Source organism: Acomys russatus, chromosome 2, assembly GCF_903995435.1.
Source record: "Acomys russatus chromosome 2, mAcoRus1.1, whole genome shotgun sequence".
Taxonomy (NCBI): domain Eukaryota; kingdom Metazoa; phylum Chordata; class Mammalia; order Rodentia; family Muridae; genus Acomys; species Acomys russatus.
This window is the reverse complement of record NC_067138.1, coordinates 74,093,032-74,120,131: the sequence shown is the minus strand read 5'-3', so window position 1 is coordinate 74,120,131 and position 27,100 is coordinate 74,093,032. Positions and strand designations below refer to the sequence as shown.

The 27,100-nt window shown below is 40.5% G+C and overlaps 1 protein-coding gene across 3 annotated transcripts in view; it reads left to right on the top strand.

Annotated features, from left to right (window-relative positions):
- The window catches only part of Astn2 (astrotactin 2), a 985,961-nt gene that overhangs the window by 114,446 nt on the left and 844,415 nt on the right, over positions 1–27,100 (top strand). For all 3 annotated transcript variants that reach the window (XM_051163215.1, XM_051163211.1, XM_051163209.1), the window contains exon 2: positions 17,198–17,385. In XM_051163215.1, coding sequence (XP_051019172.1) covers positions 17,198–17,385 — 188 coding nt within the window. The remainder of the gene's footprint in view (positions 1–17,197; positions 17,386–27,100) is intronic.

Here is a 27,100-nt window from a genome sequence, read left to right as displayed (position 1 = left end):
TTAGTCAGTTATTCGAGGCAGCAGATGTGGCCATGGGCAGAAGGAGCAGCAAGAGCAGTGTGTGTGAGAAGGAACCAGGGCTTAGGTTGAGTTTGTATGAATTCTACTTCCTTCACTGAAATCTTGTGGTCTTTGTTTAGTGTTTTCATTCTTCTGAGCTAAATATGTGTATGGGGGACACAGATTCATACATATGCATGTAAGCTCATACATTCATGAATATAAAATGGAAATGAAATCTGTATGTAGTTGGGAGGGCCATGTGGGATAATATGTGTAAGTGGCTTGATAGACACCTAATGACCTTTGGTTGGGAACCTACTTACTGTAAGAATTGACAGTTGGCTATATCGTTCCTCCCTCACTGATTTAGAAAACATGCCAATATATTTTATTGAGATTAAAGTATAATTAGATAATTTTCCCATTTGCCCTCTAGACCCTCCCTATACACCTGTTTGTCTAGTTTAAAGTTATGGCCCCTTTTGTCACTAATTATTGTTACATGCATACACACACATACGCGCGCGCGCGCAAACAAACACATACCTAAATACAAGCTGCTAAGTCTATATAATGTTGCTTCTATGTATGTTTTCAGAGATGACCATTTGACACTGGTTAAATGTTTTAAGCACCCAATCAAGCCTTAACACCCTCTATAAGATATTCATCACTCTGCTAGTTCCATAGATAACGCCCCTGCCCTATCCACTCAGCAATTCCAGCATCTCCTACAAGATCTGGCAGAGAAGAGGGCTCAGTGCTTCAGCATGGTATTAAGGAAAAATGGTGAACTATATTGCCTGTTGCTGCCTCAGTTTGCTCTCCTTTCCTACTCCTTTTTTCCCTAAACAGCCTTTCCTTCTTTACCACTTTGTTCAACTCTCGATTCCATTTAAGGCTGAACTGGTCTAGGGTCTTCTAGGTACAAAATTCCTGCAAAAGCTTATGAAATGGCTCTGAGTGAGTCTAGGCAGATTTGTGGTTAGACAGCCTCTGTGTGTCACAACTGTTTGCAAGTTTAACTACCCTTTCACAGGGGTTGCTTTAGTCCACCATAAAACATGGATTTTTATGTTATGTTATGTTATATTATGTTATGTTATGATTCATAAGAGTAGCAAACTTACACTTATGAAGTAGCAATGAAAATAATTTTATGGTTGGGGAGGGGTCACCACAACATGAGGATCTGTATTAAAGGGTCTAAGCATTTGGAAGGATGGGAACACTTCTGTAGACCCTGCTAAGCATTGAAAGTGGTATAAGGCAAGCAAAGCCAAGTTCATACTTTACTCTCCTCCTCCATTAATTGCAGTTAGTGCCTTCAAATAATGTGTTTACCTAGAGAAACCTCAGTTTCTCTCACTCCCTGTAAAATGGGCTTTCCTATAGCTTCTTCACATTGTGAGTACTGAAGGCATTGCAGTATTCAGCAGTATCCAAGCATCACATCTACCTATAAACATAGTGTAAGGAGTATCAATGCTTTACATCTCTTTTGGTTTATCCTTCCCTGACAGCTAAGAGACTGGCTTTAGCCTCCTGGCTGGGCTCCCTGCATGGTTTGAAAGCAGGGAACCCATGGGAATGTCACTAGGCTGCCTGGGGCTCAGCATCAGTGGGTTTCTTCTTACCTCATGACAATCTGTCTGTTTCAAGGACACCAGGCTGAGGGGATGAAATAGCAAGTTGGTGACAATTTTTTCCCCTGAAAAAAAATCAGAAAAGATTAAGTCAATGGACAGCTCAGGAACACAGAGAGCTCTGCTTTCCTCTGCTTGACGATGGCCTGTCAGTCATTCTAGAAAAGAGGTTTTCAGAAGAAGGCAGGAGAGGATTTAGACTATTTCTTTAGGTGCAAAGGGAAGACAAATCCAAGGGAGACACTCCAGGAGTCAGGGACATTGTTCAATTTAAGTATATGTGAGAGAACAGATGTTGAAATTAGATATGACCTTAGGTTAAAATGTATCCAAATCAGTGGGTGTGCAAATGTGTATGTCTGCTTATGAAGAGAAGTAAATGTATGCATACGTAATATCCTTTAAGTGATGAAATATGCATGATAAAATATGTATGAGGATGGACATACTATGTGAATATGCATGTGGATAACAATGATTTGCCTACGGGTGTTGGCTTGTTAAGGTGACTTGTACCTGTATGTCATGGAATGTATGGATATGTACACGTGAAAACATGTTCATCATGCTAGCATAAGAAAGAAGCAGTTTTGGAAAATGTATACATGAATCTTTAAGACCTCAACCTCTGTTGCACTGGTGTCTGTGTTTATAAACACACATACACACACACACACACACACACACACACACACACACACACCATCCTATATCTGTGTGCATCCATGTGTATGAGGTTGTAGTCACATATGTGCATGTTGTTTGTGTTTTAAGTAATCAAATGGTTTCCTGGAAGTATATAGAAGTAAGGTTCATGAAATACATGCATTTATGTACACAGTTGTGCTTTGGAGGAAAATAGAAACAGTGAGAACTCACCTGTACTTCTGAGCTGTGCACAAATGACTTCTGATGTACTGTGACTTACCTGACATGATTGTCCCTGTATATTCTCTACAAATTATTTCTCAGTGTTGGTCCTCACATCCAATACAAGTAAGCAGCCTGCTTCCCTTTATTATAACCAGATTAGCTCATCACAAATACATTGCTTTTGGCTTCTAGCAACATAATTCCTTTTAGTATGTTGCATATCCCCTATGTGGATAAGAATGATGGTAGGAACTATTTTATTAAGTAAGGCCAACATTCAGCAAAGGCAAACTGCCCATAATGGAGTGAGTGACATCGGGTAGATGATCCTATTTGTCAGTTCCTAGTGTAGCTCTCAGAAACATGATGCAAGTGAGATATGTGTTGGATTTGTCATGTGAATTGTGAAGTGGAAATGTGATTTTCTATATAGTATTAAGTATGACACAGCATCCATCAAGACACTGAGGTTTTAGAGTGTGTTTCCCAATAACAGGTTTCCTCATCATTCCTTTACCTAGCCTTTGAAGATGTCTTGGCTTCTAGAATGTCCCTGGTGAAAACAATGAGAGTCAAGAGAGAAGAACTACTGCCAGGTGATTCAGCTGATCAGTAGTTACTCGGGGAGAACACAAAATGTGGCGGAAGAGTGAATCTTTGTCCTGGAGGTTAGGAGCCTAGATTTTTAGCTTCTTGAGACTTACTGGGACTACCTAGTAGGGTTCAACTTTACCGCTCTTAAATGAAAATTGGAGACTCAGAGACAAGACACCAAAACTTCCTGGCAAAGGGTGCCATGCTGCAGAGGTTCTTTAGAAATAGTCTGAGTTGGTATAGTCTAAGTTTAGTTTCTGTGACTCTGGAAGTGGAGGAAATAAGGCAGGGTAGGGAGGAGGGGAGATATGATAGTGCAGACTCATGATTCCTAATCTAACATGCTGAAGAAGAAGCTTCAGATCACAGCCATAGTTTCCTAGGGAGGACACCCGACAGATGTGATTCTTATTCTCGAGGAATTTACAATCAACGACAAGCTTGGGTGCTTCAGAGCAAGCGATCCTAAATGTCTCTATTAACTAGAGTAAAAAGCAATTTATTTGTTATAGCACCGGAGAAATGGTAGTTCAAGCAGTGTTCACTGCTGCAAACATTACTGAGCACAGGCTGGTTCTGGTCCCTGAACTCATCCTGATCTCAACACTGTACATCTGCATTTGTAATTATCCATAAGTTAGGGAGATGTTGGGAGGAAGAAATCAGCAAACATGCACATAGCCAGGAACACTATAAATACTAAACTGGTGTAAGTCATTGTATTAACTTTAGGTTGAGCAGTTATATTATACCCAGAAAGTTCTAGGCCTTCGGAGACAAGAATCTAGTCCATGCCTACCTGTGTAAGAGGATCATTACCTATGCCTTGCCCTGCCAGAGAAAATGTGGTTTGCTACTATATTGTACCCACTGCCCTGCTTAAGAGAGATGCTGGGTTTTCCGTTCTGGATTTTTCATCCTTTTATATAGTGAGAAATTCAAGAGGAACTTTCCTTCCTCCTCACTATGAGGCTGCCATCCTCAAATCGTTCCTTCACTGCCACTGGGCACCATCTGTGGCTGGTCTAAATTGGACTGAATGGTGTGGAATTGGGAGTCAAAAGGGTTCTGTAATCATTGCACTGACGCCCTGGGCTCTGTGCTCCTGGACCATGTATAAATAAGTGTAATGGAGTAGAGACTGAATTATAATCAAGGCAGCTATGAACACACCGAAAGGCACAGAGCTTATTTTAGGCATATAGAGGTAGATTATGCTCTTCAAGCAGTGCACGTTGGAACCAATCAATATCCACTCAGTCCTTCAAATTAGGGCCAGGGAGACTTTTATTAGGAGGAGGAGGGGCGGAAGGAAATGGGGTAGAATGTTGTTTAGGGGGAAAATCTTCCATTTCTGTTTGTTCTGTGCTACATATGCCCATGGAATGCTTGTTTCAAGCTGGGTAGTGAGGAACTATCAGGCATCAAGGGAGATGCCTGTAGTTTGAAGAGGCTGTGAGACTCTGGGAGCAGAAGTAGGCGAGGTGTGAAATATCTAAAGCAATGAGTATCTTGATGAGAAGCATAGCAGTGTGAGAAAGTATAGAGCACAGATAACCAACCCAACCCTTAAGGGAGCAAGACTTCAGAAAGAGTACATACTTGATTCATTTTTTTCTATGTCCCTGTTGCTTTCTATAACTTGAGACAATTTTTAGCTGTCTATTGGGATTGGCAATTTTGATGAAGCTTGGTGGGCAGTTCTTCTGATGGTTTTTGTTGACCTCTGTGGACATGCTCCTGTGTCTCTACAGATAGTTGTAAAATTTGTTGGTCGCTAGGTACCTAGGGTGGCCTTTCTCACAGAACTGGTGTTAACAGTGGGATTTGTCTGGGGCAACCTAGAGAAATGGGCCATACTATTTTCATCCTTTATCATGCTAGCCTTAGCTTTCAAAGCCTCTCAAGAACATTGAGAGGGGTGCATTTTCAGACATACTGTTTAAGCAGCTCCTTCTGTGAGTATCACCCTTAGTATTGGTTCATTGGCCAAAAGCATCGTGTTGCCAGTTTTGATCAGGACAAGAGAAAGAATCTGCCTCCTTGGAAAGGGAACCTACAACTCAATAATACATTTGTTTCTGTGAAAGCAGGAAGGATGCTGACTGCTTAGTCAGTTTAAATAGTTAAGTTCTAAATACTGAATTCAGCTGGAAAAGGAAAGCATGAGAACAACTTAGATATGGATAATAATATGGAGAAAGATCTTGGAGCTCTAAGAATAAAGACAAGGTAATAAGAAGGCCAGGCAGGGAGGAAAAAAAGGAAGGGAGGGAAGAGAGAGGGAGGGAGGAAGGAAGGGAAGGAGGGAGAAAGGGAGAGTGGGAGGGAGAGAGAGAAAATGTACTGGAGTATACATGGTTGACCTTCCTCACATGCTTTGCTTCAGATTAGTGTGCTGTTTGGATAGAGGCAAGGTTAGGTGGAGAACTGTAAAGTGCAAGATGGATGATGGCAGAGACATATAAAAGACCCCTGTGTTCCTGTAAAGAGCTGTCTTTCAGTGCCTCCTACTTCTGGTGTCCGGTCTGTAGTTATCTTTCCCTTCCTCTGTGTCTCACATTTCCAATACATAAAATTGTGACCAGATGTCACCCACGCTTTCCTTATCATTGAGGCTTTAATTTTAATCATGGATACTCCATTATTCAGTAACTTCTGGCTGGAGCAAAAAGCTCTAAGCTGCTGCTAGGAAAACAGTGGAGATAGCAGTGATTCATGGCCCTGGCGAGTCTTCTGACTTAGCAAAGGTGATGAGAATAGGAATGAACAAGGCTAGTGAATCAGTATAGAGATTAGAAGCCTGACAACTCAGAGGAAGGATATGACCCTGAGGGTTAGGCTCTCCAGAGTGCTAGGGTGAGCTAAGTTTTGAAGAGTGGTAATATCTTTGAAGGCAGAAGGAGAGATGAGGGCAGGTGGTGAATTATAAACAAAACTGGAAACCAGGAATTTGCTTGAGTGTGGTAATGTGGCATCTATATGCAATAGTTCCTGGTCAGGGTCTGACACAAGGGCAGATTCATCTTGGAAAGGTATTCCTCCAAGTCTTCCTTTCTCCAAATAGGTGGTGGTGTTGGCTGCCTGTCTGGCCGTCTCTGGCTACTGACTACTACAGCTCTTACCCTGCTCACCTGTACTGCATGCTTTCAGGCTCTGCTGACTCATCACAGTTTATTGCCTGTCAGCTCTGAATCCCTGCACTGACACTCACATGCTCAGCCACTTGGGTAGGAGATCAACCCGTCTCTATCAGGAGCAGGGGCGTAAAGAACCTTGTGCAACATCTTTAGGAGAGGCTTTGGGTGCCGAAGTACAAAATTACTACCTAAAGTCAGGAAGATTTCTACCTCCATCCTCTGATCTGGTTCTTTTGTAAATTTTCATCTACGTAATGTGACAAGAGTGTTGGATTGTGGAGCTATGTGACTTAAGACAAGTTCTATCCATCTCTGGTCCTCATTTTCAGGGTCAGAAAAAATGGGTGAATCTACTCTCCATCCCTTCATGGTGTAATTTCGCAATATTATACATTATTTCTCTAGAGGTAATGTAGGGGTGTGTAGCACTTAGGACGGAGTATTAGAGAATTGGACAGAATTTGCAAAAGAATGCACTCATTTCCGTTCTGATTCCTCTTTCTTTACTTCTGATACTGTCACCCACATTCCCCACTGCACTCAAAGCAGTCTGACTCTTCTTTCCTTGACAGAGATGAGATGGAAATGAATGACAAGAAGATAGATGACTGACAGGGAATATCCACAGGCTAAATGCTTAGTCCTTCACACATTCCATTCCCCAGATTTTCACAACAATCATAGATTGTTTTTGTGATTCCCACTTTTGCCTTTGGGACAAGAAAGGCTCAGAAAGGTGAAGCTGTTAAAGGTCAACCCAGTGGATTATATAGAAAGGGACATAGTGACCCCAGAAACTTTCCATACCATGACGATTCTTGTATCTCTTTGTGGGGGTAATATTTGAATCTTAAAAACCGAGGGAACCATGTATAATCCTAATATACAACTTTCAACATGAAGAAATGTGTATCCAGAGCACCAGGGGAACCAGCAGGATGATTGTCCTGGTACTTCTCATATTGCGTCCCAAAGTAAAGATGAACTCACAGTCTTTTTACTTCCGTGTGTTGATCCCTTTCCTAAGTCCAAGAAGAACCCTTTCCTAAGGAGGATAGTGAAAAACAATCAATTTGGAATCAAGAAACCAGGACTTGAATCCTCTACTTATTATTAGATCCAAGCACATGAGGCCTTAGAGCGCTTGGCTGAAATATGAAGATAGCCATAATTACCTTGCATCCCCATGGTTGTGGCCAGACTAAATAAAGCAGTGAATGAATCCCCTCCCCAGCCTGACACTTCAGTAGGGATTGTAAATGTTCCTTCCTAATCTTGTGCTTTTAGCTACTTCTTCACATAATTTTTCAGGGAAGGAGAAACAGAAAACTCACTGTGATGGTGGGCTTTAAAAAGATCAGAAGCACATGGAGCAAACAAATTACAGTGAGGCTAAAAGACAAGGAAAGACTCCCTGAAAAAAAGGCAGCAAAGAGAGTGGGAGATGGTTCAGGAGAGAGTAGCTCAGAGTAATGAGAATCAATCCCATCAACCTTCCATCTATTTTCAAATCTAATCTGAAACGATATGCTTTTCTCCCTTGCGAATAACTCTTAATGCTTCTCTTCCCATCCCCTTTAAAACCAAGCATAACTGTATTATTTTTCTCTACCGAGTGGCTTAGGAAAATAGTTTTATATAAAAGATGTGGTTCCCAAAGGATGTAGAAATGGGCAGATTGGAGTTAGAGGCAGAGATGAATGCTGACAGCTGTTGGTGGTGGTGGGAATCTCTGGTACTCCTGGGATGCTCTTCTCCATCTACTGCTTCAGGGCCTCAGCTGTGTCACACTCCTGCCAGCTCTTCACCTTCTGTCCCCCTAGGCGACCTCTCAAAACCAGCATGCCATTGGTATCATCCTGAAGGCATGTAACCTGCCTGACTTCTGGATCTCTTAGAAACATAAACCACCCAGGTCATATATTCTTCAAAGCCTTGGCCAAATCCCTGATCCACAAGGACCATAGGCTGGCCTCACACCCTTACCTGTAGTGCGTGCATCTTGTTTTGTGGCAACTACCATACTATCATCACTTTGGTTGGTTTTTCTTTTCATTGTCTCATAGGTTATTATTTTCTTAAGAATAAGAAATGTAATAAATTTACATGGAATGGTGCATTTTAATATATATTTTATTAATTTATTCATATTATATCTCAATTGTTATCCCATCCCTTGTATCCTCCCATTCCTCCCTCCTGCTTTCCTCCTACTCCCCTCCCCTATGACTGTGACTGAGGGGGACCTCCTCCCCCTGTATGTGCTCATAGGGTGTGGGCACCTCTTACATACTGCATACTGAGGACAGCATTGCTGTGCTATGAATGACTAAAGGGGTAGATAAATAAGCAAACTGAAATAGGAGCTGGGGAGATGATACTGATGCTGCTTTTTATTTGTTCACTGGTTGAGGCTTTGTTTGTTTGTTTTTAAACAACTACAGAGCAAAGGAAAATCCAAATAAGATGAGAAAGCCTGTGAGAGTAGCTATCAAATATAAGTCTTCCTTTAGTCTATTCTCTGGACCAAGCTCTGTGACTGACACAGTTTAAACAGCTAATGATCCGTGGGAGACACACTGGTGGAGGACCAACATAACGATGTTGTGTACTATGGGACTAACTGCAGAGCCCTGACGTTTTGTGAAAATGTTGTTATGTTTGGCCTTATTTTTTCTCAATTCTATATTAGACATGATTTAAGTAGGGCAGACTGTGACCCCTATTTTCAAAAAACAAAAAACAAAACACTCACACACACACAAACCCATACAGACTCTGTGATTTGGCCTTGTGTAAAAAGGTCAGTTAATATAGAGAGAACATACCAATCTAAGTGTCTTACCCAAAATTCAGTGGTTTTCTACTGACCCAGGCTGTTGAAGTAGGTCAAAGTAACAGAGATATGTCCATTATCCATCTAGGTATCAGTTTGTCTGAACTGTTTTAAATGGTTTTTTGTTTGTTTGTTTGTTTGTTTGCTTGTTTTTACTTTTGTTTTTTTTTTTTTTTCATTTATGGTATATGAAGAGCTTCAAGCACTCATGAACCGGCACTGAATAAGAAGCCCTAAATGGCACATGCATTTACTGTTCTGAAAGAAACTGTTCCATCCCTAAGAGGTGGCTACCCCTTTCTGTGTTTTGTTCTTTCTTCAGTGGATACTCCAGTCTCTTTGCTTCCTCTAGAGTGAGGATGCTTTGTGGTCTCCTTTGATGCTCCCTTTTGAGTCTCTTCATGTATGTGATACCCTCTTGCCTCATCAATGTTGTACCTTTTCTTCATCTGAAGGCTTTCTGTCTGCTGGGTACCTTTTAAGAAAATCTTGCCCATGCTTTGAGTTTCTGCATGAAGACATTAGATGGAAGCAGAAGTCATCTCCTCTCCTTCAAGCTTCTCAGTTTGATTTAGAACTATTTATAACATATCTTTGTTTTCATTTCCTTGGACTGGGCTCCTAAATACAGGATGTCTTACTGCCAAATCTTGGAAAAGTCTGATTCACTACATGAATCTTTAAAATGAATGTGCATGTATTTGCTTCTACTACAGAGGTGATTTACAGTCAATACAGAGAAAATGTATCTGCACATGATTAAAATCACCTCTGATCCCACCATTTGAAGAGTACTCTAATTATTATTTTAGTATATCTCTCCCCAGCTCTATATACATAGGCTCATCCCCAGACAAAAATCCCAAGATTGCCTGTTTTCTATATAAGCATCTTCTCCCCCACAATATGACAATGTAATATTTTGAAAGTTAAATTACTTTCCTCTTAATTTGCATTCTCCAGAGTGCCTGCACTTGAGCGAGATGGTAGTGGCATTTCTGTCAACTTCTCTATGGGATTCTAGCCATCACTGAATGCTCTGGGTTGCTATCCCTTCCCTCAGAGATGGCGGTAGCTTAGTGTAACTTGTGAAATGTGTGTGGATCCCCTATTTTGTGTTCGGCCACAATCTGGGCTACAGACTAAACAAATAATTTCAGCACACTCACAATAGTGCTTAGTGCGTCTGTACCACATACCGTGAATGGGATATGCATATCAATGGTTGTAAGAATGATGAGCATTTTATTATAAGATAGGCTTTGTATGAGATAATATTGTTCCACTGTAAGGTAGAGAAATCTGAGCAGGCTTAAGGCTTGTTATGATAAGCTCTGGTAGGTTAGGTACAAAAACACTTCACAAACACTACTTCCAGTTATAAAATATTGCATGTAAGTTTATGCAATCCCATTGTAGGTTTAGAAGCACCTATGTATCAAATTACAGTGCTGCATAGTGTGAATTAATATGTATGTACGAGGGAATGAGGGCAAAGAAATGAGTAGATATGAAGGTATACCTAGCTCATGAAAGGATTGTGTGCCTGGTTCCTCAAAATATATTCCCAAGGAACATTAGGCACCACAAAAGAGCTTTGAACAAAAGAATGACAAGATCAGATTACAAATTAGAAATTTCTTCCTGTTGGCTAATTTGATGAATAGTTGGGAAGAAGGAACATGGCAGCTGGTAGGGACCTGCTGAAATGTCCCCTTTTGTCCTTGGAGATCCATTTTTTAATTCATTTCTAGTTTGCTTTGAACCCCAAAAGGCTGATCTCTATGGTTTTCTTAACTTAAGCACCCTTAGGCATCCAGGCGAGGTTGACTTGCATGAAACACTTGCAAGGTAGGAAGATAATGTGTTCAGAGTCTTTATTCCATTGACAGCTTCCACTCTGGGCCATGTGTTTCCAGTGTCTGGGTCTTTCTACAAAAGGCTACAGATACTGTTAGCAGCATTTTTGTACAAGAGTGGCTCTTTCAGAGTTTCTGTTTAATGGCCCCTTCGCTGCATCCATGTGACTATTCTTTATGGCCACTAACTGGGACATCTCACTCACTATTATTGGTTTGCTTTAATCCTACCCAAGCCTTTGTAAATGGCCTCTTTATGAAACAATTTTCAATGACCTTATTGAATATGTCTTTTCTTTTCTGATGAGACCCTGACTGGCAGAGAACCAGTTGCAATAGCCCATGAGAGTGATGATAAAGATTCACATTAATTAACCATTACAGAGATTAAAAAAAGGAAATCGTTTTGCAATTACTTCCTAAGACCACTCAGAAGGTGCACGACAATCAGGTGTAAAACTGTAATAGCTAGTGGCAAGGGTGGCTGAAGTTAACATCACTAACTTCCCCAACTCTCCCTACCTGGGCAGTGAATTCTTATATGCAATTGCATATAATGTCTTCTTCCCCCTTAGAGAGGCAAAGCCATTTACAGACTCATTGGAAGCTCTCTCCGGATTCCTGCAAATAATATACTGGAGGGTCAGCTGCTGTGGTGGAAGCAGAAGGCTGGTTAGTTAGCCACATGGGAGATGTTACCAGGATGGCTAGAGATCAGAAGCACTGCTTATTTTCATAATGACCTTCAGGAATTAAATAAAAATACAATGAGTGCCATAGATTAGGAAGAACAAGCCAATTAAAAGCATAACATGCCTTCAGGATTTTTATTTCTTTTCCAGGAGGCTGAAAGGCATCAGTGGCCTCAGAGGCAGAATGGCAGGCTACCCAGAATTACTGATGAGGGCTGATCCTCTTACTTGGCTTTGTGGCATGGTTGAGGGGATTTGAGGCTGTTGAATATTTCACAAGTCTCAGGCCATAGGGGGAGAACTGAGAAAGGTGAAAAGGCAATTCCTGTGTTTCTTTATGTTTCCAATATAAAATGAAGCCACACAGGGTGGGAGGGAGGCAAGCACTAGAGTCAGCCTACCACCGGAAGGCATGGTGCACCAATTCTCCCACTTTAATATCTGCTGTTTCATTTTATATTCATCATGTCAGCATAATCTGCCTTTATGGGAATCATCTTGGTCCCCGACCAAATGCGTTTAGTCCCCCTTTGCTTTAAGTTTGATTGTAATATGACTTGAAGACTTCAATGAAATGTTTATATGGAGGGACCAGGGGAAGAAAAAAAGGAAAATGCAATTGGAAAATCAATCAGCAGGGAATTTCAGGAGCTGGCTTTGGTCATGCTGCAGTTACTTTGACCTCTTTTTAATGGACATGGGATGGGCTTTCTGATCAGGCTTGCTCTGCCAGTTTCTTACTGCTCGCCAAATAAAGTGGATGTTTTAGTGCAAGTACTGAAACCCGTACTTCTGTTGAAGTTGCATTTGTTGCACTCTTGCATGTATACTTTGCTTCATTATCTGGGTTAGCCAGCTGGTCCTTGACTTCACATCATCTCGGAAGAACATCAATGTCTGTCCTCAGTTGTGCCCCTGTTACTCTGAGTAGTTGTTGGCCTCCAAGCTTAGAGAGTCCCTTCTTGACTTTGCATTCCCAACATATATTCTTTCATTCCTTCTTTAATCCTCTGATGAAACTAAACACCCTGAATTCTGATTTGTAATAAGTTTACCATCTTCTTATGGATATGTATAAGTATTTAAAGGCATATATACAAATATGTAAATATACTTTTACTTATACCACAGAGATCCAGGAACTATTTCTTGAGCATTTATTATATGCCAAATATTTTTCAAAGTGCTTGAGAAATAGGAGGACAAGGCATAAAAGGTCCCTGCTCTCCTGGAGAGACAGAGAATAAATATATGTTTGAGTAAATGTGTAAGATAAATTTCTCATAGTGGCAAGTGCTCTTGGCAGTTTTTGTGAAGGGAACATGATAGAGCTTGGGTGTACTTAGAGAGGAGTCCTTCAGCTTGAGTGCTCAGGCACATCTTCTCAGGCCAGGTGTCTTTTGCACTGGGGGATTAATGCTGGGAAGAAACCACTTTTTAAGCTCTGGGAGGAGAATTCTAGGAATATTGGACTGAAAATATTCATTCTCCCTCCGATATGAGAGTGAGTTGGCACATTTAACAGATAGATTAAGACTTGCCGGGCTATAACTCCTGATGACAGGGATACAGAAGGGAAGGGATAAATAAGATAATGCACAATCTCAGAGAATGTTCAGATGTGTAAATCATGACATAGGGCCAGGATACAGCAAGCTACATAGAACTTTTGTTGCTAGCAGAATAGGAGCTCCCTGCAGGCAATTCATTTATCTCTATATTCTGAGCTGCTACATAGCTTGGAATGGTGTAAGATCATGATAAACTATATTGAATTAATGGATGAATGAATAAGTGAGTGAGTGAATAAATACCAAGCTTTTTGCTTCCACTAAAGTAGTTTTTACTTTGCAGTCTCCTGCTTCCCCTCCTATTGCCCCAACAACAGTATCTTTGTAATAGTGTACATCCAGAGCTATCCTCTGTGATTCAATATTTACTATGTTTCACACACTGTTATTATCATTTAACATTTACTGTCTGCTGACTGTGCACTCATCGCTGTAGAAAACAAAGAGCTCAATTTCGTGGGCTAATTTAGTCAAGGAAAAGGAGATGCTGCAAGTGCAATTGGCATTGTAGAAATTGCGTTGACTGGAAATCTACCAAGTCCAGCTGAGAACAGATTCACCAGTGGCCTTATACAAGTCACTAACCATCTGTAACCCTCTGTTGTCTAATGGGAACATGAGTGGAAAAAGCCTCCTGCATGGTGGGATTTCATAGCTCCAGGAGAAAAGAGCTCAGATGCCTACCAGTATCCCTGGGCTTATTCTTCCTGTTTCACCAGGCTGTATCAGCTGGATAATTCCTGCTTTGGTGACAGTCTATAATCTTAGACTATTCAGTTCTACAACTGAATAGTTTACAACTACTGCAAATGTCAAACATCAGCCCAGACCTCCCTGCATCTCTAGTTCTGAGCTTTGATGCACTTAGCAAAATGAGTAAGGTGCTAAGAAAGATCATTTCTTAAGAAATGAACATAATGAGTGAGCTAACCCAGAAGCAGAGAGACTCAAATGGTATATACTCATAACTGGACAGTAGCCCAAGGGGCAGGTCTCATGAAAGTCTTCACTTACCAGGAAAGTGGGATACAGGTAAGGACATCCTATTGGGACTCTAGGTGAGAAAAATTTAGGAGACAGGGAAATAGATGGACCCATAGGGTCCTAGAAACCTACAAGAAGAACATTATGATGGGCGGATCTGGGCACAGGGGTTCTGCTCGATCTAAGGCACCAACCAAGGATAATACGTGCAGTCATCATCAAACCCCTACCCAGATCTAGCCAAGGGACAGAACATTCTCTACCGTTAAGTGGAGACTGGGAACTGACTTTCACACGAACTCTGGTGCCCCATATTTGGCCATGCCCCCTTGATGAGGAGGCCTGATGGCACTCGGAGGAAGGATAGCAGACTACCAAGAAGAGACTTGATACCCTAACATCATATTCAGGGAGAGGAGGTCCCCCTCAGTCACAGTCATAGGGGAAAAGAATGGGTGAAGGTGGGAGGGAGGGAGGAATGGGAGGATTCATGGGATGGGATAGCAAATGAGATGAAATATGAATGATTTTATTTTTCAATTAAAAAAAAAATACCTCCATCTAATGGTATCACAGTTGGCTGCTGCCAGGGAAGACACTGCCACTGTCCCAGGTGCTGAAATTGGGAAATGGATTGGTGGGGAAACATACCACCCCAGGCCTAGAGGAGAGAGAGTGCTGATAAAGACCCACTCAGTGTTTTCATACCTAAGCACCATAATAAGCTGTCAGCGCCCTTTGGGGTCTATGTCCATAAGAGCAGAAGAACTTCTGTGATTACCTCCATGTCTGCTTCATCTCTGGCTGACCTTTTAAGTAGTCCATGGCTGTGTGCACTTAGAAAAATCATTTAGTATTTTTTTCTGGTCACTTTGTCTTTTATTTGAAATGAAGGAGGAAGCCCCAGAGGGATGTTGATGTTCAGTTCTGTGAGGTGAATTATGTTGTGCTTGTGGTTGAGAATAAACAGGAAGGCAAGGAGGAAGGAGGTAGCCAAGTTAGGAAGCATTTGTAAGAAGTCAGAAAATAAGGCATAATGCTTCAGTTTAGGTGGCTGGCTAGACGGACTGAGAGGGCTGGACTATTTGCTATCTTTTGAAGGATTCCCCTATAGACTGGAATGTTGCTGAGAACACAATTAAGCTTATCTAAAGGCTTGTTTCATAACAACTGAAGACCTATCCATATCAATAATTATGATGATGATTATAAATCAATAACTAATTTAAAAATTCATAACTAACTTTCTTCTTACCATTTTCTAAGTGAAAGACATGCCTTCACTAACAATTTTTTATTGCTAACCTCAAGTCTTTTGGGATTGGAGTATGTGAGGAAAATTCAATAGAATTTGGTTGAGCCAATATCATGTACTTATCTCTTCAAGGTGACTCTTCAGTGTCACAAGATGAGATGAGGTCTACAGCTTTGACATGAGAAGAGATGATTATTTGATAAGGAAAAGCTTAATTTGGCCTGTCTCATCAGTCCTCATCTCTGTGAGTGAATGTACACAGGATCTTATGGCATTGTAAAGAGGGGGTCTCAAGGTCACCCCTGTGATGAGTGTGGACCAAATTTCTAAGACTCAGATACTGTTAAGACTTAACATCTTCTTATGGGCACTACTGTGTCTATCTAGCTCCTAAAGCCTTGAATGCAGACCTGATAATTATCCCAGAACCCCACCTCCCTTCTCATTTATTCATAAGATATACTCATAGGCAATGTCCTTTTAAAACGTTTCCAGGGAAGCCTTGCTTTAGTAGAAGGCACTAAGGAAATAATTTATAATCTCCAATCAAATATTTTTTAAACTTTTATATTACCCTTGCTACCTAATAAGAAATTATGGTGGTGATATAATATTTAATAGATATACTACTCATATGATTTTTTAAAATTATTTACAAACAGATAAAAGCATAGAGATAATCTTCAAATTAGGAGATTTGATTTAATAGTTGACTAGAAAAGCTTAATTATTTCCTTCCAGTTATATGATATCAATGATATTTTGTTGTTGTTGTTCTTGTTATTGTTGTTGTTTTTGTTGTTGTTGTTGGTGGTGGTGGTGGTGGTAGTGTGTGTGTGTGTGTGTGTGTGTGTATGAGGTTGTAAGTTTATAATTATTCAGATATGTATGTGGGTGTTCATGTTTTTTAGGCAGAGTCTCTGTCTGAATCTGGAACTCACTGACATGGCTTTGCTGCCTAACTAGTAAGCTCCAGGGACCTCACTCTCTGCGCTTCCAAGTTCTGAAGTTACAAAAGCATGCTACTATACCTGAAAATTTTAAGGAGGGCATGGGGTATCTGAACTCAGATCTTTAAGCTTGCAAAACAATCACTTAACTGACCCAGCCATAACTCCATGGCCCTTTAGTTCCTTTTAATCAATGGAGACATCTGTGACAATATTCTCTTGATTTGGAATTCATAACATATGTTGTCAAAAATGGAATTTTGCTCATCAACACTTGAGAAAGACTTAGAACAGCACATTTGTCTAGCCCCTGTCTTAAACTGGGTAGACCCTAGGTACCTCATCTAAGCTATATATTCTCTTGGGTTTTCCAGCTCTGAGTTTCTGCCCTGAGGACTCTTGCTCAGTGTCTGAAATTGATATATGAACTTAAGGATGTTTCTTCCTTCAGTTTCGGCCAGCTGTGAAACTTCAGAAAACTGGAGCACTTCTTTTTTCTCTTGCTTTGTTTCATTCCTCTGTTTAAGAAGAATTATCTCTTCATTCATGAGGCATTGGAAAAATGCACCAGACTCACCAACATCAAGGGGTGCCTCTGGTCCTGTGTTATTTGAGGAGTGTCTTGGCCATGGTTTCCCATCTATAAATGGAAATGATGACTCCTGGATCACAGGTGGTATAAGGAAAACCATCTTGGTGAAATAATTGGCTTCTAGGTTCATGATGTGTGCAGCAGATTTTCTCACAGAATCCTGACATATATCTCACCTGGAGGTTTTGATCTTCTCTTGCAGAGATGTCTGGCACAGCAGCGGACATTTCTCTGGTGCACTGGAGACAGCAGTGGCTGGAGAATGGCACACTGTACTTCCATGTCTCCATGAGCAGCTCTGGGCAGCTGGCCCGGGCCACAGCTCCCACACTTCAGGAGCCCTCAGAGATTGTAGAGGAACAGATGCATATCCTCCACATTTCAGTGATGGTGAGTAGCTGGACATGGGATGAGGACTGGGTACAGAAAGAAGCATAGAACTGTCTGCAGATGAGAGAATAGAACTTTCCTGTTGAGAGAGCAGAGCAATACTCAGAAGGTCAGGTGGATTCTGTAGTGTTGCCTGGACTGACACCATTACATCCATCATCTGTCAGCTGTGACAAACTAATTGTACTTCTGGGAGAAAATAGAGGGTATCCAACTCTTTGGCCTTTGGGTTGACATGTCTGGGAATAGCTGTTTAACATTTGTCACGTGCTTGTCTTGCTCAGCTAAGCACTGGGGTCCAATACTCCTAAATACAATTGGTCTCTAAGAATTACTAAGCAAACAAAATTGGAGTAAAATGGGAACAGAAAGCACTTTCCCAAGTGCCCTGATATGGCAGGTGCCTTAAGCACCTATCTACTACAAGAGATAGGTGGACATGAGTATACTGGCAGATGGGAGAAAAACAAAAAGCAAAACTTATCCAATGTGCCACAGCCAGTAAGCGATAGCATTGCTCTTGATTATTCAAGAAAGCAATGAGTCCTGTAGACTCTGTTATCTCTCAATGTGAGACATTATTGTATATCTCTTATTTGCCCAGCAGTGTGCTATACATATTTATGAAAATTACCTCATTGTGGTAAACTAAGGGTGCATAAAGTATAGCACATCACCTGCATATTAAATATGAAATTAGGAGCCCAGAGAGGTAAAGGCATCTTCCAGGTCTGTTGAACGACATAACACTTTGAATCTGTTGCCTCCTCTAAAGTGGCTGCTCGAATCAATTGAGCAGTCTTCTATTCAACATTTCTCTTACAAGGTTAGATGTTCCTCTTCATGTATGTGTGGGGACCAGAAGTTAGCGCTTGCTGTCCCATGTGCCTCTCTATCTCTATCCACTTTATTTGCTGAGATGTAGTGTCTTGCTGAACCAGTAGCTTGTTGATTGGCTAGGCTGGCTGGCTGGTAACCTATATCACTGTTCCCCATTAATGGGACGAGAGGATCATGTTACCATACCGGGCTTTTTGGTGGATTCTAGGGAAACAATCTCAGATTTTTGTGTTTGTGAAGCAAGCATCTACCAATTGTCTCATATCTTCAGCTCTACAACTTGTGGTTTTGCATTGTAAGTAAAAAACTAGCAAAAGACAGGTCCAGTATACAAAAATTACATCTGGCAGCCTTGGGTGACATCTGATACTCCTTATCCCCCAGTATTATACTGTTCAAAGCCAATCTCAAGTTATTTCTTCCACTTCACCTCTCGAATGCATTAGCGAGTGAATGAAAATAGAAAATGGTGTCCCAAACATATATAAAGAGAAAAGCAGAACTCAGAAAGATGAGGGATCTGCATAAATGCCACTTATTACCCCTTTTGTTAGTTCTTCTTTCTATCAAGAGTCACTATTTAATGAGATTCTACAGTGGAACAGAACTTTGGTTTATTTTCTCCTCAACCAACACTGTAATAGATGTTCTGATTAGGGCTGAGTGAGATCGTGGAATTTTTCCCTTTTTGGAAAAACATACGCACACCCCATCCAGATAGCAACGTTAATTTTGGACCTAACAAGTGCTCATCACATGGAGGAACAAATCAAGGCCTTTGTGTTATTCATGGAATGTGTGTGGTAGACTTTTTTCATATATATATATTTAGCAAATGATGCAGCCACATGCCAACCCAAGTGGGTGCCTGCATGCTAATTTGGGGGTGCAAATTTGTAAACACCATTTCTGTGTGCTTGCTCAGTTCCCATGGGGTTTGAAGTACCATCTGATGTTAAGAGGGGTAGAGGGTGTGGCTGTTCTTCTGTCTTTAGTGTTTGTGCATGAGCCTCAGCTTTGATTAATATTTATTAAGTGCATTCCATCTTATGCCATAACTTTTATTTACATACATTTTTCCTGTAACCCAGTAACCTATATCAGATTATCTTAATTATAAATGAGCCCAGAATGTACTTTTCCAGACTCCAGGCCTGGTGTTGATTCTAGTCAGTCAGATCAGTCTCCCAAGGATCACATCCCTTACCTTTTTCCTTTGCTCAGCAAATTCAGTTTGAAAAGAATAACTCAGCATGAACCAGATAGTACTGAAATTCCGTTCAGGATTTACCTGCAGAGGAGGGAATGGAGAGGCTAGTATACTTATCTTATGCAACACACACACACACACACACACACACACACACACATACACACACACAAGAAAGTACACACACTTACACATCTATAGCTTATAGTCCACTAATCAGGAATCTAGATAGATTCTTTACTGTCTCCTTGTCCCCAAGGGCCACTTATGTCTTGGAGACACTGGACCCAAAGGTGCCTATTACTGGAAGGTAACTTTTCAAAGATGGTGCCAGTCTCTAGCGATATTACCAGGAGCCCTAAAGCCTGTGTATGGTGTTCTCTTCTCCCACTGTCTTCTCTGGATGATCTTGTGTGAAGTGTTTAATTCCTTTGTGCTTGTTTTGTTGTATATGGAATGTAGGCTATACTAAGAACTGCAGCTACACTAAGCCCTTGAGTCAAAAAAGGCTTGGATCATTGCTATACAAGGGCGGTCACTTTTGTGACTGGGGGCAGTTCAGCAAAGAAGGTCGAGGTATTCTAATTTATTATGCTCTCCTGATTAATGAGGGGAAAATTTAGTTCCACATTAGTCTCATCATTGTCTGTAGTCCTCAAAACAGTCCATGGCCTCTGTCCTTGTTTTCATGGCTATACACAATTCAGGAAGAACACAAAGAGAAGCATTTGCTTCTGTAATCATTGTGAGTGGCCTGCAAGAAGACTGGGGCTCAGACTGGAGACTCAGCAAGCTAACTTGCTCTTGGATAGATGGCATAGAGGCAGTTCTGGAATCATACTTTCCCCAATTCCAGGCTCATGTCAGATAGTTACTACATGAGCCATGGTTTTCATCTTTGGTAAAGGTCTGAGATGGTTTAGGAGAAGACTGAAGTCATGCAGGGAAATCTCAAAGAAGAATGGGTGGAGGTGAGGATCCACAATTGGTGTCGCCATCCCTCAGAATTAAGGAAAATCACTTCTTTCTCCATGCCTGTATCATTTTACAATCTATGGCTATGTTGGTGGAGCCTAATGCCCATTGGGCTTTTTTTTTTTAACTGAAAACCTCAAGATCCTTATTTTCACAACAAAAGGAAACATACATACTCATGAAAACAATCTGTAGCAGGTGCCTGTAAAGAAAATGTCCATTAGGCAAATGGCAGTTCATGAGTTCCCACAAGTTTTCTTCCTGAGCATAGTTTCCATCTCTTCTCAGCATGCTGCAACACCTAACAGCAAAAGATGCAATGAACGTTCAGGACATTCTTGTATACTAAATGGCTTCTTACACCCTGAATTTAATAGCTTCCCAATCCCCCAAATGTTCTACCATCTGATTATCTGTAGTCCAAAGGATCAATGAAGATTATCAATGTACCTGGGCCAGATAGTGGGCCGCCATTTCCTTCTCCTACACTAGCCCCAGATGCTATCAGCCTTAGCCATGCAAACAGCTAAATGCCCAGAAGAAAGCAGAGATTTGGAATTCAGCTGAGCTGGCTCTTAATTTAACCCCCCTTCCTCATCAGTCCTTCTTTTTCATCTGACTTTTGCCTTGACTAAGTTCCTTAACATCGCTCAGACTTAGTTTTCTTATCTATAAAACCATACCGATTATATCAATCTCAGTGAATAGAATGTAGAAATAGCAGTTACTACTAGTATGCATGATGTACAGTGAGTCCACAAAGGCAATGGCTATTAATATTAACACTGCAGCAGTGAGTATTTGAGGGAGCATGAAGACACTGGTCTTGACTTATTTGTGATGCTCTGTTGCTGTCTGATGTAGAGGAAATTGTCAAAGCACCTACCATTTCTTTTAAGGATTTACTATATGCTGGGCTGTTTCACAAATTTTTTTTTACATGCATCATCATATACAATTCTTGCCATATCTCAAACAAGCAAACACAAAACCAAAACACAAACAAAGATTTAAGAAACTTAAATGTTAATAAAATAGTTATCTGTGACACTTTGAGCATTCAAAGGATAAAAGGAAAAACGCTTTATTAAACCTCATTTCTGTTTCTCTCCTATCTAATATATTGACTACAATGTCTCTTCTTTGGTGTTGGCTTAAATTCTGTGATGTCATGAGTGAATTCTTACAATTGATCCCTCTTGTGTGGAGTTCATGGGCAGATTAATGGGGTTGTTGGCTTAGGAATCAATTCCAAATTTGAATACAATCTCTGTTCTTGGCTTCATATCTTTGGCCAAATCACCTCTATCACTTTTAAAATTGAGGTAATAATCCCCATTTCTTAAGAGATTTTCCTAACTGTAAATAGAAATTACATCCCCCAGTGTCCTGTACAATGAATGGTAGTAATCACTGGCATGGGGAATGATCTGCAGCTAGGAAGTCGAAGGGTGGCACTTGCATCATTCTGCTTAACTGCCATGAAGCCTCTAAAAAAAGATGCTCTCAGTTACCCCGTTTGCAGATGAGAAACCTGGCAGTTTGTGTAGTTCGAAGCTTGTTCATGCACATCACCAATAAATGCTGAAGCTGAGATCCCGACTCCAGTCTGTCCAAATTGAGAGTCTGTGTTCTTGGGCATGATTCTACATGGCATAGTGCCTGACAGTCAGTAAGTGCTCAAAAAGCAAAAACTGTTATTAAAATGTTAGCTGTAGTAAGGGTCTATCATGCCTGTTATTTATGGAGTATTCACTCCCGGCGTGCTCCAAAACACTTGATAGAACTTGGAATATTGTCAGTTTGGAAGAGAGGTGTTGCTCATGCCAGCAGTTTATCGACAGGAGAAAAGAAAGCCAGAAGAAGCTGAGCAATTTGCCTTCAGGTACCCAGTCAGAGCAAGCTCTTGGCTGGAGTCCTGTAGGTACCATTTCCATTGTTCATCCTCAGTGTCAGCTACTCTGCCAGCTCGGTTTGACATCTGAGTATGTAAATGAATAACAAAAAGGATGGTTTTAAATGATTTCTTTTATTTTTAGATGATAATTACACCATTTCTCCTGTCCTTTCTCCCTCTAAACCTCCCATAAACTCCTGCGAGGTCTCTTTTGTAAATCCATGGCCTCTTTTTTCATTAATTGCTGTTTCATGAATATATGCACCTGCATATATATTCTAAATAAAACCTGCTCAATCTGCATAATGATATCTGCATGTATGTTTTTAGAGAAGGCCACTTGGTATTGATAACCAACTGGACAAGACCTATTTCTCCTGTTCTTAGCATTCCTAAGTCGCCTGGCGTTCTTTGCAGAAGTTTGCTTATTTGGAATGGAAGAGTCCACCTGCTCTAGGTGGCCCTTAAGGTCAGATGCAAAATCACCTAGCAAATTCTATCGGAAATTTTTGTTGTTTCTTTGCATTAAAGTAGGTTTTGTTCATATGTTTGTTTTTGTTTCTCACTGTTGCTACGGTTATTATGTTGACATTTCAGGATATATTTAGTTTTGCAATTATCAAAAATTCCTACATCAAAAAAGTTACCAGTTTTCTTTTTTTAAACAATTTTTTTATTTTTTACGTATACATTTATATTATTACACATATATACAATAAACTGCCTATAGCAAGAAGAACCATGACACAATCAGGAATTCTATAAATGTTACATTGTTAGTGTTTTGGCTATTTGTGTTTGACAGCCTTGAGAAAACATCTTTCCTATCTTGGTGCATCTACAATTCTGAATATAAATCAATCTCCATCACATCTTGTCATTATCAGCTTAAAACATCTATCTGGACTTAAATACATCTTAACCTCTAAACAACTAAACTTCATAGCAAGACTAAGCTACCTGGTCTTCAACTCCATCAGATACTTGAGAAGGAATAAACTTGATTACCTAAGTATGCTGAGAGTGCATGTTAGTGGCTTTCCAAATGAGAAGATGACAGAGACAGTTTTCTACCTGAATAGTCACCCAAAACTCTGTATTATGTTGGAGCATGTTCTTCAGCCTTCGGACCCAATATATCTGACATACATCTTTATGAGGCAGGAACTATTGAGGACTTGCTTACCCTGTCTTAGCAGAGGGTTAGACAATTCAACTTCCCTCCATATCTCCTTTAAACAATGATATTTCATTTTGGTATGGTATGCTTGTCTTAAAGATTTCCACAGATGTTATTAAAGAAACTGCTTAAGATCAATACCTTTTATCCTAGATTTTTCTTTTAAATAATCTCTGGTCTTTTTTTGTGGCAAAAGTATTTTTTAAGTGGATGAAAAGACACATATGGTTTGAGGTAGAAGAAAAGACTTTTGAAGGTACTTTTCTCATCGAAAGAGTTCCCCACAGAAAAGGCTACAGATGTGTTCTATTGGACCTCCGTGAGGAAACACTATAAGAAACTAGAATTCCTATACATGGCAGCACAGTCCTCTCTCAATGTGCTGAAGCTATCAAGTAGTGGAATGGCTCATGTAGGGTGCAGTGCGACACTTGTGTTCATAAGTATAGTATCAGCCAAGATTGGAAACCCAACCATTAGAATTCTGAGAGGAATAATAGATAAAATGACTATTGCATTCCCTTCAAGTCCAGATGATCTATGACTTTCTGGTGTCATAATATATAAGAAATACTTTGAGGATTATAACATGCCATATAAATTTAGGAAAATTATTACCATTCTTAATCAGCAGCTTTATTGAAAGGATCTGTGTTAGATGGGTATAATACTTATTAAGACTTTCTGTGAAATATGGCTTTAGATCATTGCTCCAACAAGTATGTTCACTCATTCACAGCATATCACTAATTCCTTCAGTCATGGATTTCATCAGTCATGTAATGATAGATAAGTGTTCCCATGCAATCTAATAATGAAAATCTTGCCTTCTAGTAAGAAAAGACAAATGAATAATGCTTTATTCATTTATCTGCTGCCTTTAAAAAGTGTTTGTATGTGGGATGTGTGTGTGTGCGTGCGTGCGTGCATGCGTGCGTGCGTGTGTGTATGTATGTGTGCACCCCTGCATATTTGTGCTCTGCATGTGGATCCCAGAGAATAATCTTAATTGTCATCATCAGGAACTCTACACACAGACATTTTGATGTTTAAAATCCATGATTGCTTTAAGTTTAGAATTGGCTAAACTCCAGCTCTGGAGAGCTACATAGTCATTTCACCACTCCGAGTTTCTTATTTTGTCATTTACATAACTGAAATAAAATTAAAATCATATTATCAAGAGGAGAGAATGTATATGGAAATATTAAGAATTTCCCTCAAAGTAATAGAAACTATAAATTCTCATTGGAACCCTGAAGCCCGAAGCACTTTAGGCATCACAACATCCTACTCTTCGAGATCATCCAGTTATTTGTGCCGCAGGAACCCTCCTTCCAGTCTCAAGGATTGGCCATTTTATTTCTCAAGCATATTAAGGGAGGACATCTGTAGGTGCTGTGACTCAACTCTACATACCCTGTCATTCTGAAACCTTGGCTGAAGCAGAGCTCCAGTCAGAGACAGCTGGTGGGGATCTAGAAAAATGCAGAAATGTATGTAATGCTCAGATGTTGATTCGTTCACATCCTGTGGCCCAGTAATATCATATGGCAAATGGAAGAGCTAACAGTGCAGGAAGCATTTCTAGAGGGCATGTGCACACAAACAATCACCAACAGAATGTAGCCATGTTCAATTACTGGTCATAAAGTGGGTGTTCTCCCTCTAAATGAAGAACTACAGGTGGCCACTGTCTACTGAAAGAGAGAAAACAAGTCTCTTCCTCAAACATGCTCCCATATAAGTATGCCCAGTCCCCACTGTCAAACCCTGGAAACATCCACATATGAGCAAATATAAATGGGCTCAGTACATTGTGTGTGTGTGTGTGTGTGTGTGTGTGTGTGTGTGTTTAATGCAACAATAATGAACAAAAGATCATGAATTTAGACAGGGGTAAGAGTGATGCAGATGCTGTTTGTGCGTGAATTTCTTTTAAAAAGAATTAAGCAAGAACAAAAAATAAATCCTTGAAAGAAAGAATGGAAAGACACACAGAGACAGACAGAGACAGAGACAGAGACAGAGAGCAAAGGAAGAAGGGAGAGAAAGAAAGAAAAGAAAGGAATGAAGGAAGGAAGAAAGGAAGGAAGGATGGCAGAAAGGAAGAACGAAAGGAAAGAGAGAAAAAATAGAGAGGTGGTATCCATACCTGCTTACTAAGTCAGATGAAACTCTGTTGAAAAAGTTAACGAATCCATCCTGGATACTGACGGATTCAGCTTGACAAAGGGTCCAGCAGACAGTTCCTCTAAGGCTTCTGGCCAAGGAAGACATACAAAAAAAGAGTGTGTAAGCAATCAATTTTGTATGATAGAGGCAGAAAGAGCCAGAGAAAAGTCTAGACAGGAAACTAGACAACTGTCAGTATTTATTGAGAAACTACCAGAGTAAAAACTACCAGAGGCAGTAAGTGGCAAAGAGAAACCAAACTGAGCCAAAACAAGGAGAGAGCTAGAGGAAAAGAGGGAAAAATAGCAGGAACAGACAGAAGGTTCAACAGAGAAGCAAACACAGAAGAGAGGCACAGAGAGCAAGAAGTACAGAAGTGTAGTAAGGATTGACACTGCAGGGCAGGACACTGGGGCAAGTGGAGGCTCTGATGCCAGGAAGCAACAGGAAGCATTCTGTAAGATGAGGATGGTATATGGCAGGCTTGCTATATACCATCATATACCTTCATGACTAGGGATCAGAGAAGAAAACATTGGAGGAGGTGGGTTTGGGTGCAGTGAAGTTCCTGGAAGAGAGGGTGACAGGTAGTCCATTGAAAGGAATAAAGCTGAGGAGGAGACAGAAGCAGGAGGCTCAAGGAACTGTGTACTTGGTGACTCCCTCTAGTATACAAACTAGAATGACAAATCCATTCTACTTTAACCTCTACTTGTATACTTTCTTTTTCTTCAAGATCCCAGGACTACTGTTCAGTATCCCCATAAATAATAGATCTTCCCCCTCCCTCCCTAGATATGGGTGCTGCGCTCAGGTTTGTAGTACCTTTGTAAATTCTACTTTCCATTTCTTCCTTCTCTCCTGTGCTCAAAAGGCAGCTTGGTATAATGGGAAATAATGTGGCCTTGGAGAGAGACAGCTGTGTATTCAATCCATGCCTTCCCTCATTGCTGTTTGTCATTAGGCATGGTTCTAAATCTCTCTAATGCTCACTGTCTCCTCTGTTGTAAATGATACTATGGAGACCACATTCTTTCTTGAGGCTGAAGGTAGAATAAGTAATAACATGCTCTTAGAGCATCTTAGTTTGGAGCTCAGTGACTCTTCTTTTTAAGCCTTTACATTTTCTTTTCTTTAAATATCTTCTGAGTTAAGTTGGGCTGGAGTTATTAAGAATATCGACTTGAAAATGTTGTTCGAAGTAATCAACTAACTAAATAAATGGGGCAGAAGGGACAGCTCTTCTTTACAGTAGAACTTCCAATTAATAATTGCAGAAGGTAATGAGGAAATAAAAACCCACTATTAGGCAGTAGCCACTGTAATAATTACTGCTGACAAAATCCACCATGTGTACTAAAACAAATGGGGGAACTTTGAGAACAGCAGGGTACTTACAGTCTCAAAGTACCATTGCCCAGGATATTTATCAATTATC